General features: G+C 42.0%; 1 protein-coding gene across 1 annotated transcript; it reads left to right on the top strand.

The window, feature by feature from the left end:
- The first annotated feature begins 4,523 nt into the window (after positions 1-4,523).
- Positions 4,524-17,581, top strand: SRP9 (signal recognition particle 9). The gene is made up of 3 exons (XM_033196886.1): positions 4,524-4,734; positions 10,804-10,872; positions 16,355-17,581. The coding sequence occupies exons 1-3, from the start codon at positions 4,663-4,665 to the stop codon at positions 16,472-16,474; spliced, it is 261 nt and encodes an 86-aa protein (XP_033052777.1). The 5' UTR covers positions 4,524-4,662; the 3' UTR covers positions 16,475-17,581.
- Positions 17,582-18,192: the final 611 nt, after the last annotated feature.

Raw genomic sequence — 18,192 nt, forward strand, 5'->3', positions numbered from 1 at the left:
TCTTTATCTTAACAACCACTAAACCTTCCTCCTCTTGCATGCCTCCGTAGACCTTTGGGAAGATACAGAACAGGATGTAAAGGGAGGGGAAGTGAACACAGGGATTAGACTGCTCCCTCCCTGGCTGTGACACGCTCTCCAGCTTCAGCTATTGGTATTTGTGAACTTGCCTTATTATCTCTGCCCCTGACCTCACTAGCTTGTAAATTGCATTGCCTAGCACAATGACTGGCCTATAAAACATCTGCCATACACAGTTAACTGAATTCTGGTAGTCGAATATGCATGAGTTACTAATAACTTGCCAACGGTAATAGTAAAATACGTTTTTTGTTTGTTTGTTTTTGTTTTGTTTTTGTTTTTTTAAGAGACTTACAGCTTAGAAATTTTGATTTGGTGAGAAATTGTTTTCACCTTCCACAATTCAACTCTGGGGTTAGCTCTGGACCAGGCAGGCAGTGGGATATATGAATCTGAAGCTCAGGGAGGAAGCCTGGACGAAGAGGAATCCAGGAGCCTCATAGCATGCAGGTTGGGGTTAAAATTCAAAGGGTATTTATTGTCCAGGAAGAACTAGAGAGGGTGAAAACCAGAGGCTGGTGTCTTGGGATCCTAATCCTGAAGAACCAGTGATTGGGCTGAGGCGGCAGAGGAGGCCAGGACAGAGCCAGAGCGGAAGTCAGAGAGGAGCAAGAAAGAATGGGGCCAAAAAAGCCACGGGTCTGGGAAGTTTTCGGGATTAGAGTGTGGCCAGTGGCCTCAAATACAGCTGAATAATCTAGTCACAAAGGATTGAGAGATGTCTGCTGGAGTGGGTAATATAATAGTCAGTTGGTGAACTCATGAAAGCAACTTTGGGGTGAAAGGGTAGATACAGTGGAAATGGGATCAGGAATGGGAGGCAAAGACATGAACACAATCGTGGGAGGCAGCGAACATAAGAAAAAGTGCAAGGGTTTCTGGTTTTGACCCTGAACCCAGGCTCTGCTTTACCCATCTAGCTTCTGCATTGCTACTAGTTACATTTTCTAAAAATCAAAATTAATCCTGTCACTTCCAGTTATGATTAACATCCACTGGCTTCTGCCATTTGCTGGACAATCCGGAGCAAAGTCCGGGGCCAATTTATTTAGTGTCACTTATTTTTCAGGTTTGGTTTCTTCATCACCTGTAAAGGAGAGTGGCACAGGACTATAATCCCTTGTCCGAAATCCTTGAGGCCACCTGTATTTCAGAATTCGCAGCCTTTTGGATTCTAGAAAGGTGAAACAGTGCACACGAGGTATATTACATAATACCACCAGCAGAGTCTGGGCCCCACCCTGGAACCAAATCACCAAGTGAAACAAATAAAGACTAAGCAACCTTACTTGAGGTCAGGTCGTTTTCTACTAATGGAGTTACCATGATATTTTTGTTTTCCATAGCTTTTCAGATTTTTGCAATTGTAATAAGGCTCACGGACCACCCTGGCAAGTTGTTTGAAAGCTCAAAGAAGATATGTGTGTGAAAATGAAGCAGAAAGAATAACCACAAAGGGTACAGAGGCCCTGATCTTCTTGACTGGGAATGAAAGGAATTTTTCCTTTTCTGACATTGTGCATGTGTGAGCAATTTATAAAGGACACTCTCTGATAGCCTTTCAGAAGCCACAGCAGGAAAGGAATAACCTAGTTTAAAGGATGCATCCGGCAGCCATTAAAAAAAAAAAAAGAATGAAATCATGTCCTTTGTAGCAACATGGATAGAGATGGAGGCCATTATCCTAAGTGAACTACTGTAGAAACAGAAAACCAGATACAGCATGTTCTCACTGATAAGTGGGAGCTAAACAATGGGCACTCATATGGTTTGGCTTTGTGTCCTCACCCAAATCTCATGTTGAACTCTAATTCCCAGTGTTGGGGGAGGGACCTGGTGGGAGGTGATTGGATCATGGGGGTGGATTTCCCCCTTGCTGTTCTTGTGATAGTGAGCTCTCACAAGATCTCGTTGTTTAAAATTGTGTAGCACTTCCCCTTCTCTCTCTCTCTCTCTCTCTCTCTCTCTCTGTCCTGCTGCCATGTGAAGAAGTGCTTGCTTCCAAGCACTTGATTTGGCCCTTCTGCCATGACTGTTAAGTTTCCTGAGGCCTCTGCAGTCATGCCTTCTGTACAGCCTGCAGAACTGTGAGTTCAGTTAAACTTCTTTTCTTCATAAATTACCCAGTCTCAGGTAGTTCTTTATAACAGTATGAGAATGGATGAATACGGGTACACATCAACATAAAGAGAGAAATAATGGACACTGGGGACTCCAAAAGGGGGAGGGTGGGAAGATGGAAAGGGTTAAAAAAGTACTGATTGGGTACAATGTTTACTCTTTGGGTGATGGGTACACTAGAAGCCTAATCCCCCCCAGTATGCAATATATCCATGTAACAAACATGTACATGTACCCCCTGAACCTAAAATTAAATTTTTCAAAAAAGAATGCATCGTAGTGCAACTGGGGACATTCACATAAACAAGGGCAATTCCCATAACTTCTTCCTCACCTTGATTTCTCTGCCTCTGTAGGGGCTGAGGCTGGGCTACGCTTGGAGATGCTGGAACTCACAGTGATGGGGACCCTCACAATGGAAATCTGTTCTTTACTGTCATTCTCTCCATAACTGTGAGCTCTATGAGGCAGGGACTGGGCCTGTCTTGTTCACTGCTGGGTCTCTAATGCCTAGCCCAGTCCTGGTGTTTGTCCAGGGTGGACATTTGTTTTATTTTTTGCTGAATTTTTGAATTGAAACTGATCTCTTATGTTCCTTGTGACAGAAGGCAAAGTTGGCATTGTCTTAACTTCCATTGCTTTCATCTTTAGGGAAAAACCCCTACACCTGGGGTCATTCTGCCCAACTCTGCTCTCTCTGCCTCTGCTCATTGCTCTTTATAGCTTCCCTCAAAACACACACACACACACACACACACACACACACACACTTCTCATTAACTGAGGATTTGGGTCCCTGGCTCATAGCCTTCTCCTTCATCTTATTCCCTTTCTTACTCATACAAGACTTTAATTTTGTGTGGACAACCCAGCCTCAGCAGTGACTATTGCTACTCTAAAATGTTAAACCCCAATATCCAATCTGACTAAAATTTCTTATTTCCTGTTATATTGAATTCAGATTTCCTTTAATTCTGGTTTCTTAGTTTCTCTCTTTTGACCCAATTAATTACCATCTATCTAGCATGGATCCCATAATTTATCAGTTCAATCACTCTCTTACCAGTACCTTCAACATTCTTAGTCCTTTGTTCTTCTTCCTCATGTACCCTATAAATCCCTAATATCTGTCTTTTCCAGTCCAAAACCCAAGCTTCTGGGTGTTGCTGGAGACAGACCCCAACTGGGGCTATTCCCAGATATGATCTCCAGTTTCAGCTTTCTACTCTACTTGACATACTGCTTTTGAGTTTCTTTCTTTTTTTTCAGACGGAGTCTCACTCTGTTGCCCAGGCTGAAGTGCAGTGGCGCGATCTCGGCTCACTGAAAGCTCCATCTCCCGGGTTCACGCCATTCTCCTGCTTCAGCCTCCTGAGTAGCTGGGACCACAGGCGCCCGCCACCACGCCCGGCTAATTTTTTGTATTTTTAGTAGAGACGGGGTTTCACCGTGTTAGCCAGGACGGTCTCGATCTTCTGACCTTGTGATCCACCCGCCTCGGTCTCCCAAAGTGCTGGGATTACAGGCGTGAGCCACCGCGCCCAGCCTGATTTTTCTATCTCTTATGTGTCCTTCTCTAAGTTATAAACATGCACAAAATCTTTCCATCTCAAAATATAATACTCTTTACCTGGTGTGCCCTTCAGGCCATCTTCTTTATTTTTTTTTTCACTTTTGCGACAGCGTCTTGCTCTGATGCCCAAGCTGGGTGCGTAGCGCAATCATGGCTCACAGCAGCCTCGAACTCCTGGGCTCAACCGATCCTCCTGCTTGGAGGATCAGATTTCTTATCCTTGCATAAGTGATTATATGGCTTCTTCCTCATCTCCTAAACACCAGTCATCTGACATACACTGCAGCTCTAAAATGGGTCTACGTGTTCTGCTCTTCCTTGCCCACCTGTTGAGCTTGTGCTGCTTCTGTGAGCCTCCGCCCACCCACAAGTGATCGTTCTTTATTCGCGCTTCACTAACCCGACATAAATGTTTATCATATAAAGTTTTCCGTTGCACTCTTGTGTTTATGTCTCCTGGCTTCTTCACCAAGCTGTGTGACAGCTGGGCCCTGTCGCCTCCTTCCTCGTATCTGCAGCGCCTATCACAGAGTCGCTTCATCTTTGTTGAAAGCTGCGGTTCACCCCTGAGGGCCGCGGGACGGACGCCGCTCATTCGGCCTACAGGGGGCGCTGTGGCAACCGGCATTGGTTGCCCTGCCCTCCACCTCTCTCGCTCAGCTCCCGAGCCACACGCCCTGGGCTCCGCCCACTCCCTGACAACATCCCTCCTGCCAATTGGGCGAGCGTGGACGGGGCTGCCCAATGGAGCGAGGCGTTGGTGCGAGGAGCCGCCGCCATCTTGGGGCTACTGGGACTCGCGTCGGTTGGCGACTCCCGGACGTAGATAGTTTGTTGGGCCGGGTTCTGAGGCGTTGGTTCTCTTTACTCTTCCACTCCAGGCCACGATGCCGCAGTACCAGACCTGGGAGGAGTTTAGCCGCGCTGCCGAGAAACTTTACCTCGCTGATCCTATGAAGGTAAATCAATGGCGGGGCCGCTGCTTTGGGCCCCAGCCCAGGATGTCTTCCCGCCATCCACTCGGCCGCTGGAGCTTCCCCAGCGCTCCCAGGAGGTGCTGGGAATGAACACAAATGGACCCTGCCAAGTTAATGTTCCGCTGTCTCGTCCCCTTCGTCCCTGATCAAAGCGGCCCAGTGAGGTCCTGAAACTGGCAACAGCCAGGTTCATCTCAGCCCTAAACATCTCTACAGTCGATCTTCCCCCTCCCCAGTCCCTCAACTTCCCTTAAGTCTTCGGTTGTTTTATGAGTCCCTGAAGCCAGGGCTCCTCCCCCTGCAGCTTCCTGTCCTTTGTCTTGGTTCACTTTTCCTGTACCGCCTAGGCGGTAAGAGTACCTCACGTATATGAAACTGATGATGTTTTTCTACTGCCGCTCAGATATTCTTGAAAGCATCATTCTTGATTCCAATTTGAAAGTATCTGTACCCCTTCAGAATATTGATTCTTAGCATTTTGGGAGTCACAGGCTTTGAGAACATAAGAATAATATTTGCACCTTTCCTCAGAAAAATGTACGTATACGTAAATGTTTGCAAACAATTTTAGGGGATTCATGGACCTCTGAAATACATTCTTAGCCTCTGCAAAAATTATAATGGAGGTGGATGTCAGAAGTTAGCTCATTATTAAAAAGCAAAGGAGTCCAAGTGATGGGAGTTTAGCATTCGGGTCTTTCGTCTCTTTAGGTTTTGCTTATTTTATTGTCATGTCTGAAGAATTATTTGAAGTATATTCGTGTTAATTAAAAGTTATCCTTTTTAGAACTCAGCATATTGAAAGGATTTTATACTGGAAATTTCAGACCTAGTTATGTATGATGCTTCTTTTGTTTTCTGTCTGTTGTAACTCAGTCATCTCTTTTGTGCTTCATTCATTCCCCACTCTCGTGTTACTGAACCCCAAGTTAAATTAGGTTCTGTGGGACACACGAAAGTGAATGAGATGCCGTTCAACCCTTAAGGAGCTGGTGTTATTGGAGGGTATTGTAGATACAGTGTATTGTGACTATATCCTTCAGAGAAGAAAGAAAATGAAAAGCGGATAGATAATCTCAGAAAACCAGAGCTCAGGATTTTTTTTTTTTTTTTTTTTTTGAGACGGCATCTCGCACTGTCACCCGGGCTGGAGTGTAATGGCTCAGTCTCAGCTCACTGCAACCTCGCCTTCCTGAGTTCAAACAATTCTCCTGCCTCAGCTTCCCGAGTAGCTGGGTTTACAGGTGCCCGCCACCACACCTGGCTAATTTTTTGTATTTTTAATAGAGGCAGGGTTTCACCATGTTGGCCAGGCTGGTCTGGAACTCCTGACCTGTGATCCGCCCGCCTTGGCCTCCCAAAGTGTTGGGATTACAGGTGTGAGCCACTGTGCCCAGCCCGGGGATCAGGATTTACTGTGTGAAACTATTGATGATCATTAAGTAATATGAATTATGTTTTAAGTTTATGCAGTGAGCTGGTGACCTGTAACTCCAGTGCCACATGTTGTTTATAGTGCATATAAGTTTAAAGTGTGCATCAAGAAATGTTGATAATTATGATTAAAAATAGTATTAGATCCACAGAAAGGCCTAGGTAAGTAACAAGCTGTAAAACATTCTTAGGCAATAAAATGGTACAGTAATAAATAATGGAAATATTGTATTTTTTAAATTGAGAAATTTGTTTATAACACTGGTGACTTCTGGTTGCTTCATTTGGTTGGCTTCCCTTGTTTGCAGGGTCATTTGTTTCTTCATTCAGACAGTGGTACTCTGAGACCATACAGGACTTTTATCCAGAAGTACCCACAGTATAAACTAAAAATACTTGAGAAACAGTAAAGAATATGTAAATTCACGTCAAGAGTGACTGTACTGTAATAATGTGATGGCAGTGGTAGAGAAAATGAAAATAATTAGAGCACCACTGTGAGCAAAGCATGTCTAGAATAGACAAGAGAGAATATTTCATCTCTTACCCAGTCAGAAAATTGCAGTTGGCACAGGCTGGAGTGCAGTGGCACAAATCACAGTTCACTGCAGCATTGAACTGGGCTTGAGTGATCCTCCCACCTCAGCCTCCTGAGTAGCTGAGACTACAGACATGCCACCATGCCTGCCTAATTTTTTTTTTTTTTTTTTTTTTAAGACGGGGGTCTTGCTTTGTTGCCCAGGTTGGTCTTAAATCCTTGCCTCGGATGATTCTCCTGCCTCAGCTTCCCAAGTACCTGGGATTACAGACGCAAGCCATGGCACCTGGCTTGACTAATATGTTGAGAGGGGAGAGGATGAATGTAGATGAAGAGCTTAACAGTTTTTTTTTTGTTTGTTTTCCGAGATGGAGTTTTGTTCTTGTTGCCCAGGCTAGAGTGCAGTGGCACGGTCTTGGCTCACTGCAACCTCCACCTCCTGGGTTCAAGTGATTCTCCTGCCTCAGCCTCCGAAGTATCTGGGATTACAGGCTTCTGGCACCATGCCCAGCTAATTTTTTGTATTTTTAGTAGAGACGGAGTTTCATCATGTTGGCCAGGCTGGTCTCAAACTCCTTACCACCTCAGGTGATCCACCCACCTCGACCTCCCAAAGTGCTGGGATTACAGGAGTAAGCCACCGCGCCCAGCCGACTTAACAGGTTTTTTTTTTGAGTGCCTTCTACGTGACAGACATTTTACATGTTTATATGTTACAGGCATTTCATATATATTTATGTGTATTTACATATATTTATACATAATACATGAACAATTACAGCAACGCATCAAAGTACATAAATGAATGATTTTAGATACGTTAAATGATTTGCCTAGTTTCTTAAGAGATTAAGATGAAATTTGGACCCAGATCTTTGAACCCCAAGTCCATTCTGTTTCTGCTAGGGCTAAAGAACAAATTTTGTCAGGTCTCTGAAATCTGTTTTCCAAAATTCTCTGTCTTCTCTCCCCAACACGTTTAACCTGTTGATTATACCCAGTATCTTTTTTCCACTCTTTCTTGCATTGCTATAATTGAAGATGGCATTACCACTGGATTATGTAATAACCTCTCTGTTGGTCTGTCAGCCTTTTTAGTTACTTAACACTTCTGCCACAATTGTCTAAAAAAAGTTGAATTCTTCATCTCCTGCTTAAAAACTGGTTCTTTGATAACTGGATATAGTCCCATCTCCCAGTCTGACCCATCTCCAGTCTTTCTGGCTTTGTCTCACCATTTTCATGATCTTCAGCTGTAGTCTCATGAAGCTGCAGAATTCATTATATCCTTGTTCAGAATGGTTTTTCAGCCTTCTGCCTTCTATAAGGTTAAAAAAAAAAGCATTTTCAAAGCCACCTCGTTTTTTAGGCTCCTTTTTCCCAGTCTAAATTACTTGTTTTCTCTCTTTAGCATTTTGTGTGTATATCCTTTTATAGGGCTTAATTTATTTGTCCTTGTGTTTTGATTATTTTTGGTAAAGAACCTTGATTTCTTTTTCTTTATGGCATCTGACGTGGTGACTCAGCACCCTCTAAATTACCAAATGGACCCCTTTATAAGTAAGTTTGGCCTTTTTTCTTTTCTTTTTTTTCTTTTTCTTTTTTTTGAGACAGAGTTTTGCTTTTGTTGTCCAAGCTGGAGTGCAATGGTGTGATCTTAGCTCACTGCAACCTCCGCCTCCCAGGTTCAAGTGATTCTCCTGCTTCAGCCTCCCAAGTGGCTAGGATTACAGGCACCTGCCACCATGCTCAGCTAATTTTTGCATTTTTAGTAGAAAGGGGTTTTACCATGTTGGCCAGACTGGTCTCGAACTCCTGACCTCGTGAGTGAACTCTTGCCCTCTCAAAGTGCTGGGACTACAGGCGTGAGCCAGTGCGCCCAGCCATGATTAGCCTTTTAACTCATTTCTCCTAAATGAAACCAGTGAGTTCCTTTAACTGAGAGTTAATACTTCACATAGTTGTCAGGCTTAGTATATTTTTAAGTGTTTTGTTTCTAGAGAACTGAATTTACTAGATCAATAAATAGAATCAGGTATTCTAAAGATAATTAACCTAGTTACAACTTTTTTTTTTTGAGACAGAGTCTTTGCCCTGTCACCCAGGCTGGAGTGCAGTGGCGCCATCTCAGCTCACTGCAAGCGCCGCCTCCTGGGTTCACGCCATTCTCCTACCTCAGCCTCCTGAGTAGCTGGGACTAACAGGCGCCCGCCACCACGCCCGGCTAATTTTTTGTATTTTTAGTAGAGACGGGGTTTCACCGTGTTAGCCAGGATGGTCTCGATCTCCTGACCTTGTGATCCGCCCGTTTCGACCTCCCAAAGTGCTGGGATTACAGGCATGAGCCACCACGCCCGGCCGTTACTACTATTTGTATCTGCTTAAATGCTTGATAAGTTCCCTTTCCTCCTTCACTCAGACAAATCACATATAGTGATATAACTTTTTTTTTTCAATCTCAGGAATGCAAAGACCATAATGGGGAAGGAAAGCTGTAGGTTGCAGTTCCATTAGCCCTTTTTATTTAGTTTCCATAATTGTCTTGAGGCCTCTGGTGCTAGATCGTAACCATTTTAAAATTATATTTCTGAGGCTGGGCGCGGTGGCTCACGCCTGTAATCCCAGCACTTTGGGAGGCTGAGGCGGGCGGATCATGAGATCAGGAGATTGAGACGATCCTGGCTAACACGGTGAAACCCCATCTCTACTAAAAATGCAAAAAATTTGCTGGGCGTGGCAGCGGGTGCGTGTAGTCCCAGCTACTTGGGAGGCTGAGGAAGGAGAATGGCGTGAACCCGGGAGGCGGAGCTTGCAGTGAGCCGAGATCGCGCCACTGCACTGCAGCCTGGGCGACTGAGCGAGACTCGTCTCAAAAAAAAAAAAAAAATTATGTTTTTGTTTTGGCTTGTAGATACTTAGCAGTTTTTATTTTGTTTTGTTTATTTTGAGACGGAGTCTTGCTCTGTCCCCAGGCTGGAATGGAGTCCAGTGGCATGATCTTGGCTCACTGCAAGTTCCGCCTCCCGGGTTCACGCCATTCTCCTGCCTCAGCCTCCCGATTAGCTGGGACTACAGGCGCTCGCCACCACGCCTGGCTAATTTTTTGTATTTTTTAGTAGAAACGGGGTTTCACCGTGTTAGCCAGGATGGTCTCGACTCCTGACTTCATGATCCACCCGCCTCGGCCTCTCAAAGTGCTGAGATTACAGCGTGAGCCACCGCACCTGGCCGATACTTAGCAGTTTTCAAAACAGCTAGCTAAACAAGAGTTACTGATACTGGTTAGGGAAAAACTGCGATACCCTCTGCTTGAATCCATCACTGAAAGAAAAAAAAATAATGTTCATGGAAGTGTTCTTGAGAGATGTCTTATAGGAATATGCTAATAACTAAATGCTTTGGCAATCTGTAGAATATTGAACATAAAGTATTGTGTAACATGGCACTTCAGTATAGGAGTTATTCTGGTTTTTGGAAAAGTTGTTGGTGGAGAGTTCTTTTCAAGGCAGAATTCTGCTTTTATGTAATAATGCATTATGTTCTGCCTTCATGATAAAAACCTGATTTTGCTGAATATTTTAGTCTGAATCCACTTGCTAAGATCCGTGGAATAATGGAAAGTGTGAATTGCACTGACCTGCAGCACTGTTTGCTAAGGAATGGATTTGGTCTTTTTAACTAGCCATTTCTGCTAAATGTTTTTCCTCCTTTTCCTGTCATTCCTCTGTGGCTAGGTGTGTTGGTGTATATTCTTATTGGCAAGAAATGCCACCTTATAAGTCTCACAGACATTCCCTGAATGTGGATGTGTTTTGAGAATGTTCAGTACATCTCTTTTCAAACTGTCTGCAAATAAAATATCCAACCTTTTTAAAGTCTTAAATAAATAAATTGTAGCAAAGGAATGAACTAAAATAGCTGATTTTTTTTTAACCTCATTTCAGTTTATAGTAAAAATGCCTTTAGATGTTTGGGGGTATTTATTCTAAAAGGATCCTTTTCAGCATACCTGAAGACTAAATTATTTATGAGAAATGTCATCTGTCTTCACTGTTTCTAAATATGTATTTTTGTTTCAGGCACGTGTGGTTCTCAAATATAGGCATTCTGATGGGAACTTGTGTGTTAAAGTAACAGATGATTTAGTTGTAAGTATACATGTTTATTTGTTACATACTTTCAGATTTGCTTGTTATTAGTTTGAAATTATTAGAGTTTATGGAGATTACCCATTAGGATGCTTATTTTGCATTTCATTCAAAAATGAAGAACCTCATTCTAGCAGCTACTTTTATAGACCCTCAGGAAATAATTTAACCTACTTTCTTAATGCATTATGTCAAGTGTCATTTAATAAGTGCTGTCTTCAGACCTTAAGCAACAGGAATGTAGAGACCAAACTGGATATAAGGGAGTAAAAGTTTCCTTTAAATGACAGTGTTTGAACACAAGTTACAGGCTTTATTCTTGTATTTCCTGCCCTTGATATGCTCACTCTTGTTACTTCCTCATATCCCATTCATTCTTTAACCCTCTGCCATCTGTTTTCTGCATATGGTATTCCACTGAAACTGCTCTTGGTGAGAGCACATCAGCAGCTCCTTTATTTTCAAACCCAGTGGTCTTATTATTCGTATCTTACTTGGCCTCCTTGCTGCTTTTGATAGAGAACCCCAGTCTTTCATAGAAATAATTATTTTGGCACTTGTGGCTCTGTTTTATCTTGGTCTTACTATTTATTCTGTGTTTCTATTGTTTCTTCTTTGCTTTTTTTTTTATGTGCCTCATATATATATATATGTGTGCTTCTCTAGGATTCTGTCCTTGATTGTCTTTTCATACAGCTTCTGGAGCAGTTCATTTAGTTAAGTCTAATACTGCACCTATCTATGTCTACTTGCAAATGTGTGTTTAGCTCATATTCTTCTGACTAGCATCTGTACCTCACATACCCTCAAAATTCATTTGTCTACAGTGGAGTTTATCATCTGTTCTTAAACTAGCTCTTCTCATGCCTGTAATCCCAGCACTTTGGAAGGCCAAGGCGGGTGGATCACAAGGTCAGGAGATCGAGACCATGCTGGCTAACACGGTGAAACCCCATCTTTACTAAAAATACAAAAAAATAAGCTGGGCGTGGTGGCGGGCGCCTGTAGTCTCAGCTACTCGGGAGGCTGAGACAGGAGAATGGCGTAAACCTGGGAGGCGGAGCTTGCAGTGAGCAGAGGTGGTGCCATTGTACTCTAGCCTGGGTGACAGAGCGAGACTCCGTCTCAAAAAAGCAAACAAACAAAAAAAACTACCTCCTCCTTCTGTTCCTACCTTCCTACTTTTAGTTGCATTATTTTCCACCTGGTCAGAAATCTGGGGATTTTTTTAATTAAAAAAAAAGTTTTTAGAGACAGGATATCACTATGTTGCCCAGGCTGGTCTTGAACTCTTGGCTTCAAGCAGTCCTCCCACTCAGCCTCCCAAGTTGCTGGGATTATACACATGGGCTACAGTGCCCAGCCCAGAGTGATTTCTATTTTTCTTTTTCTTTTTTTGAGATGGAGTCTCGCTCTGTTGCCAGACTGGAGTGCAGTGGCTCGATCTCTGCTCACTGCAGCCTCCGCCTCCCAGGTTTGAGTGATTCTCCTGCCTCAGCCTCCCAAGTAGCTGGGACTACAGCTGTGCACCACCACGCCCAACTAATTTTTTTTTTTTATTTTTAGTAGAGACAGGGTTTCACCATGTTGACCAAGATGGTCTCCATCTCTTGACCTCGTGATCCATCCATCTTGGCCTCCCAAAGTGCTAGGATTACAGGGGTGAGCCACCGCACCTGGCCTTTTCTTTTTATTTGTTTGTTTGTTTGACGGAGTCTCACTCTGTTGCCCAGGCTGGAGTGCAGTGGCACAGTCTCGGCTCACTGCAAGCTCTGCTTCCTGGGTTCATGCCATTCTCCTGCCTCAGCCTCCTGAGTAGCTGGGACTACAGGTGCCCACCACCATGCCTGGCTAATTTTTTGTATTTTTAGTAGAGACGAGGTTTCACTGTGTTAGCCAGGATGGTCTTGGTCTCCTGACCTGATGATCCACCCGTCTCAGCCTCCCAAAGTGTTGGGATTACAGGTGTGAGCCACTGCACCCAGCCTTTTTTTTTTTTTTTTAAAGAGGGAGTCTGGCTCTATTACCCAGGCTGGAGTACAATGGTTCATTCTTGGCTCACTGCAACCTCTGCCTTCCCGGTTCAAGCGATTCTCCTGCCTCAGCCTCCCAAGTAGTTAGGATTACAGGTGAGCACCACCACACCCGGCTAATTTTTGTATTTTTAGTAGAGATGAGATTTCACCATGTTGCCCAGGCTGATGTTGAACTCCTGACCTCAAGCGATCCACCTACCTCGGCCTCCCAAAGTGCTGGGATTACAGGTGTGATCCACCATGCCCAGCCCCAGAGTGATTTCTAAAAGGCAAATTTGATTGTTCTCCCTTGCTTAGAAACCTTTAAACTCCACCCTTGCATCCCCTCTAATCTCTATAATTTCTGTATTACATAAGAACTCCTTTAATGTGCTGTGATGTGTTAGGCCTCAGTGCTTTTGAACATTCTGTTTCCTCCTTTGCAATATTGAATCCTACCTCTGCCCCTAATGTGGCCAGACTGCTGCTTATCTTTCAAAACCCCACTCGAGGATTGCTTCATGTCTTGCTTTTCATTTTGACTTTTTGTACTGTATCACATTCTTTTATCACATTTGTCTTTTTAATAGACTGCGCTTCAAGACAATAGAGATAGATTAGTAATATTCCTACGTGTTTTATTTCCATCGCCTACTATGATGTCTTGACCCAGAGAGCACTCAGTAAACATTTTTAAAATACATTAGTTCTTTTAAAAATGGTATAGAGTGATTTTTAAAATCACTTTTGTCTTTGGTCATATATTGTATTTGTGTTCAGGGTTCCATTATGAGATTGCATGAAGTTAGACCTTTTAGCGATTACCATGTCTTCTAAGAGCCAGTTTAATTTAGTGAGTAGCTGAACATGTGAAAAAGGAAGAGTGAATTGAAATGTAATATACTAGACATAGATTTAAGAGATGTGAATCCTAGCTTAATCATTTACTAGCATTTTGGCCTTGGAAAAGTTTAAGCCAAAAGTTTAGCCTTCTGGTCTCAGTTTCCTCATCTGTAAAGTATCATAGTGATAGTAAAAAAAATATGAAAGTATCTAACATTAGTGCTTACCGGTAGATTGAGTAATATTTTCTTGTTTGTTGGTTGTTTTGTTGATTGCTTTTTTTTTTTTTTTTTTTTTTTAGAGACAGTGTCTTGCTCTGTTGCTCAGGCTGGAGTGCAGTGGCTCACTGCATCCTCAACCTCCTGGGCTCAAGCGGTCCTCTCGCTTCAGCCTCCCGAATAGCAGGGACTACAGGTGTGCACCACCACACTCAGCTAATTTTTAAATTTTTTTGTCTAGACAGGGTCTCATTATATTGCCCAGGCTGATCTGGAACTCCTGGACTCAAGCCATCTTTCTGCCTTAGCCTCCCAAACCACTGGGATTATGGGCGTGAACCACTCAGTACTTCTTAAATCTTGACATTCCACACTGAGAAAAATTTTAATTGTGATTGTCACAGAGTGGTTAGGTATACCTGCTAAAGAAAAACCCCTATGTCCTGTCTTAAAAATAGGGGAATAGGCCGGGTGCGGTGGCTCACACTTGTAATCCCAGCACTTTGGGAGGTGGGTGGATCATGAGGTCAGGTGTTCAAGACCAGCCTGGCCAAGACAGTGAAACCCTGTCTCTACAAAAAATACAAAAATTAGCTGGGCGTGGTGATGGGTGCCTGTAATCTCAGCTACTCGGGAGGCTGAGGCAGGAGAATCGCTTGAACCTGGGAGGCAGAGGTTGCAGTGAGCCAAGGTTGTGCCACTTCACTCCAGCCTGGGCAGCAGAGCTAGATTCCATCTCAAAAAAAAAAAAAAAAATAGGGGAATAACTGCAGAACAAATTTTAATACAAAAGGCCTTATCTCCAATTGATGGCTCTTTTTGCCTTGTTTATAATTAAGGATCCATGTTCACTTTGACTTTTTTATAATCCCATGTATGCATAATTTTTCTAATCCCATAATTGATTTATAATACTGTCTTCTACGGACCTAAAATCTTTTTCTGTCAGAAACTTCAGTGAGAAGGTATGTATATTCTCTTGTAGCACATATGCTAAAAATTTAATGATGAATATTAATACGGCCTTTTTACAAGATTGCTGCACAAATTTGTACAATGCGTGGATAAATTTTTTTTTTAAGTGAGTTGTTTAAAAGGCTGGATGAATTCAGATCAGTTGGGCATAATGAGGTTGAACTTCAAGTTATTTTAGTGACTTTTATTACAGGATCATTAGTTCCTGTTGTTTAAAACTCATGTGAACCTTTAAGATGGGCTGAAGAAAAGTGGACCTATATTACAAAATGAGGGAAGGGCTACCAGCTTAAAATTGCTATTTCTGAAGATTCTACAACAGATGGCTTTATGACCAACCATAAGCAGATCTTAAGTATCTAGTGAAGAATTTAACTGCTAACAAGGAAGAATTTGGTTTGCTTTAAAAGTAGTATCTTCAAGCCTGGGCAACATGGAGAAACCCCATCTCTACTAAAATAGAAAAATTAGCTGGGTGTGGTTGTGTGTGCCTGTAGTCCCAGCTACTCAGGAAGCTGAGGATCGCTTGAGCCCAGGACACAGGTTGCAGTGAGTTGAGATTGTGCCACTATACCCCCAGCCTGGGCCACGGAGTGAGACACTGTCTCAAAAATACATATCTTCAGAAAATCAAGATTTTTTTTTTTTTTTTTTTTGAGACAGAGTCTCACCCTGTCGCCCAGGCCGGAGTGCAGTGGCATGATCTCAGCTCACTGCAGCCCTGACTCCTGGGTTCAAGCAATTCTTCTGCCTCAGCCTCCCCGGTAGCTGGGAGTACAGGTGTATGCCACCACGCCCAGCTAATTTTTGTATTTTTAGTAGAGACGGGGTTTCACCATATTGGCCAGGCTCGTCTTGAAGTCCTGACCTGGTGGTCTGCCTGCCTCGGCCTCCCAAAGTGTTGGGATTACAGGTGTAAGCTACCACTCCTGGCCAAGAAAATCAAGATTTATATGGTTTATGTGTTGACCAGCTATACAGAGAATTCCAGATTTTTTTCTAAAAATTATCAAACCCCCAATTTCACCAGTAGAAAAAGGTATCTTAAGATTTCTGGGTTTTTTCCCAGCATAACTCAGTTACTTATGGCTGGGAGAAAATACCTAGGGAGATAATCTAATACCTAATTCTAAGCCTTGAGTTCTTCTCATCAGACCACAGTAGGATTTAACATTTAACATTTTTCAGAAGTTTCTAATAGACTTCATTTAGTTTTTTGTCCACAGCAGTGGCATTTAAATTACTATACTTTAAGACATGGAATTGCTGGAGGCTTGGAAACTTGAGTGCAATTTTCCTAGTACGACCCTCCAAGGAGAATAGAGCAAAACAGTGGTAGGAAAAACTCAAAATTTTACCCAATTGTATGTTTTCTACATTGTCAATATCTAGTTGTATATAGTTAATGTGTCCTTCTAAAATTTCTGACAGTGTTTGGTGTATAAAACAGAGCAAGCTCAAGATGTAAAGAAGATTGAGAAATTCCACAGTCAACTAATGCGACTTATGGTAGCCAAGGAATCCCGCAATGTTACCATGGAAACTGAGTGACTGGTTTGAAATGAAGACTTTGTCGTGTACTTAGGAATTAGGAAGTAAATATCTTGAAATAGAGAAAGTGTTGGGACAGAAAGTACTTTATGTAACTAAGTGGACTATTCAGAAGCTTAGAGGTCATTTTTTGTAATTTTCTTTTTAATGTTTACTTTAGAGAGCTAGGGATGCAGATGTTTTCAGTTAGAAAGCCTTTATTTACTTTTGGAAATTGAACAAGAAATGCATCTGTCTTGGAAACTTTGCAGATTATTTGATGTTAGGTAAAACATGTAATTGTTTCTCTGGCAAATTTGTATCAGTAATTTGAAAATGAGATATTAGAAAAAAACAATTCTTCTTAAATTTAGTTCATCTTTAAAAGAACATTAAATATAACCATTTTGTTGGATCGATGTATTTCTTTTGGAGCATAAAATGTATGCTGTTGTGACCAGTAAATATAACATATGGAAATTGGAATTAACTCCACACCATAGTATGCATTGTTATGCATATGGTGCACCTAATTATGTATACCAGTGTAGTCTCAATTATATCTAAAAGTAGTTGTGACTAACAAGTATGCTTTGCCTTATTTCCACATTTAAACTACCTTTTAATATAAGGGATTTGTAGTATCAGCTTGTTGAGCAATGACTTTGAATTGAGTTTTCAGTGATCAGAAGCAACAGTTATTTGAGTGCATGAATGGAATGATAACTATAATGTAGTGAAACCACCATATTACAGAAATATTTACTACATATTTTCCATCTGTAGTTTCTCAGAAAGGCTATGGATTAGTTGAACTGTCAAATCTTGCATACTTCTGTGACACCCTTGCCCGTTTTCTCTAACCAAGGTGTTAGGTGTGACTGTCACAACTGTTAATGTTTTCTGGTAAACTAGAAGTATAATATTATTTGATAATTATATTTGTACCCTAAATTTCACCACCTAAATGTAATGTTGATTCCCAAGAATGAAATGAAGGCACTACATTGAAATATGTTTTGTATAAATTTGTCATGTTGAACAACATTTTAGCATGGTAAGTTCCCTTAGCTATATGAATTTTGGCATGTTTCAAAGATCAGTAAATAAAATATTACATAAAATATATTGTTTGTGTTGAAGTTTTTAACTTTTCAGAAATTGTTGATTTCTGAGCTGGGATATACTATATTCATTTAGTCCAAAATGAGCCTAGTAATGCTGAAAACAAATTTTTTGTTTCTCAGTACTTTATATTACATGACTTTTTCCGCACTATATGTTAATGGCAAATTTGTTTTCTTGAATTAGAAAAATAACATCAAATAGTATAGGATTATTTTGGCTTTTTGGTTTTTTTCCCCAGAATTAATGGGATCACCATCAGGGAAGGATAGAGGTTTGACCTTCTTCCCTACAGAGATGACCTGAAAAGGAGAGACCGGCATTTGGGTTATTTGAGTCCTGGTAGCTTGTAACAGAATGGTTAAGAACAGACATTCCAAGTCAAGACTGCCTGGCTTTCAATCCTGGTTCCACTATTTCCTAACTCTGTGGTCTTAGACTAGATACTTTTCTAAGCCTTCATTTTCATCTCTGGAAATGGGGCCAACAATAGTACTTCCCTTGTAAGACCGTTAAGATTAAACATCATGATCCAAGGCTGGGCACAGTTGCTCACGCCTGTAATCCCAGCACTTTGGAAGGCTGAGGTGGGCAGATCATTTGAGGCCAGGAGT

Source organism: Trachypithecus francoisi, unplaced genomic scaffold, assembly GCF_009764315.1.
Source record: "Trachypithecus francoisi isolate TF-2019V2 unplaced genomic scaffold, Tfra_2.0 Lachesis_group5, whole genome shotgun sequence".
Lineage (NCBI taxonomy): Eukaryota > Metazoa > Chordata > Mammalia > Primates > Cercopithecidae > Trachypithecus > Trachypithecus francoisi.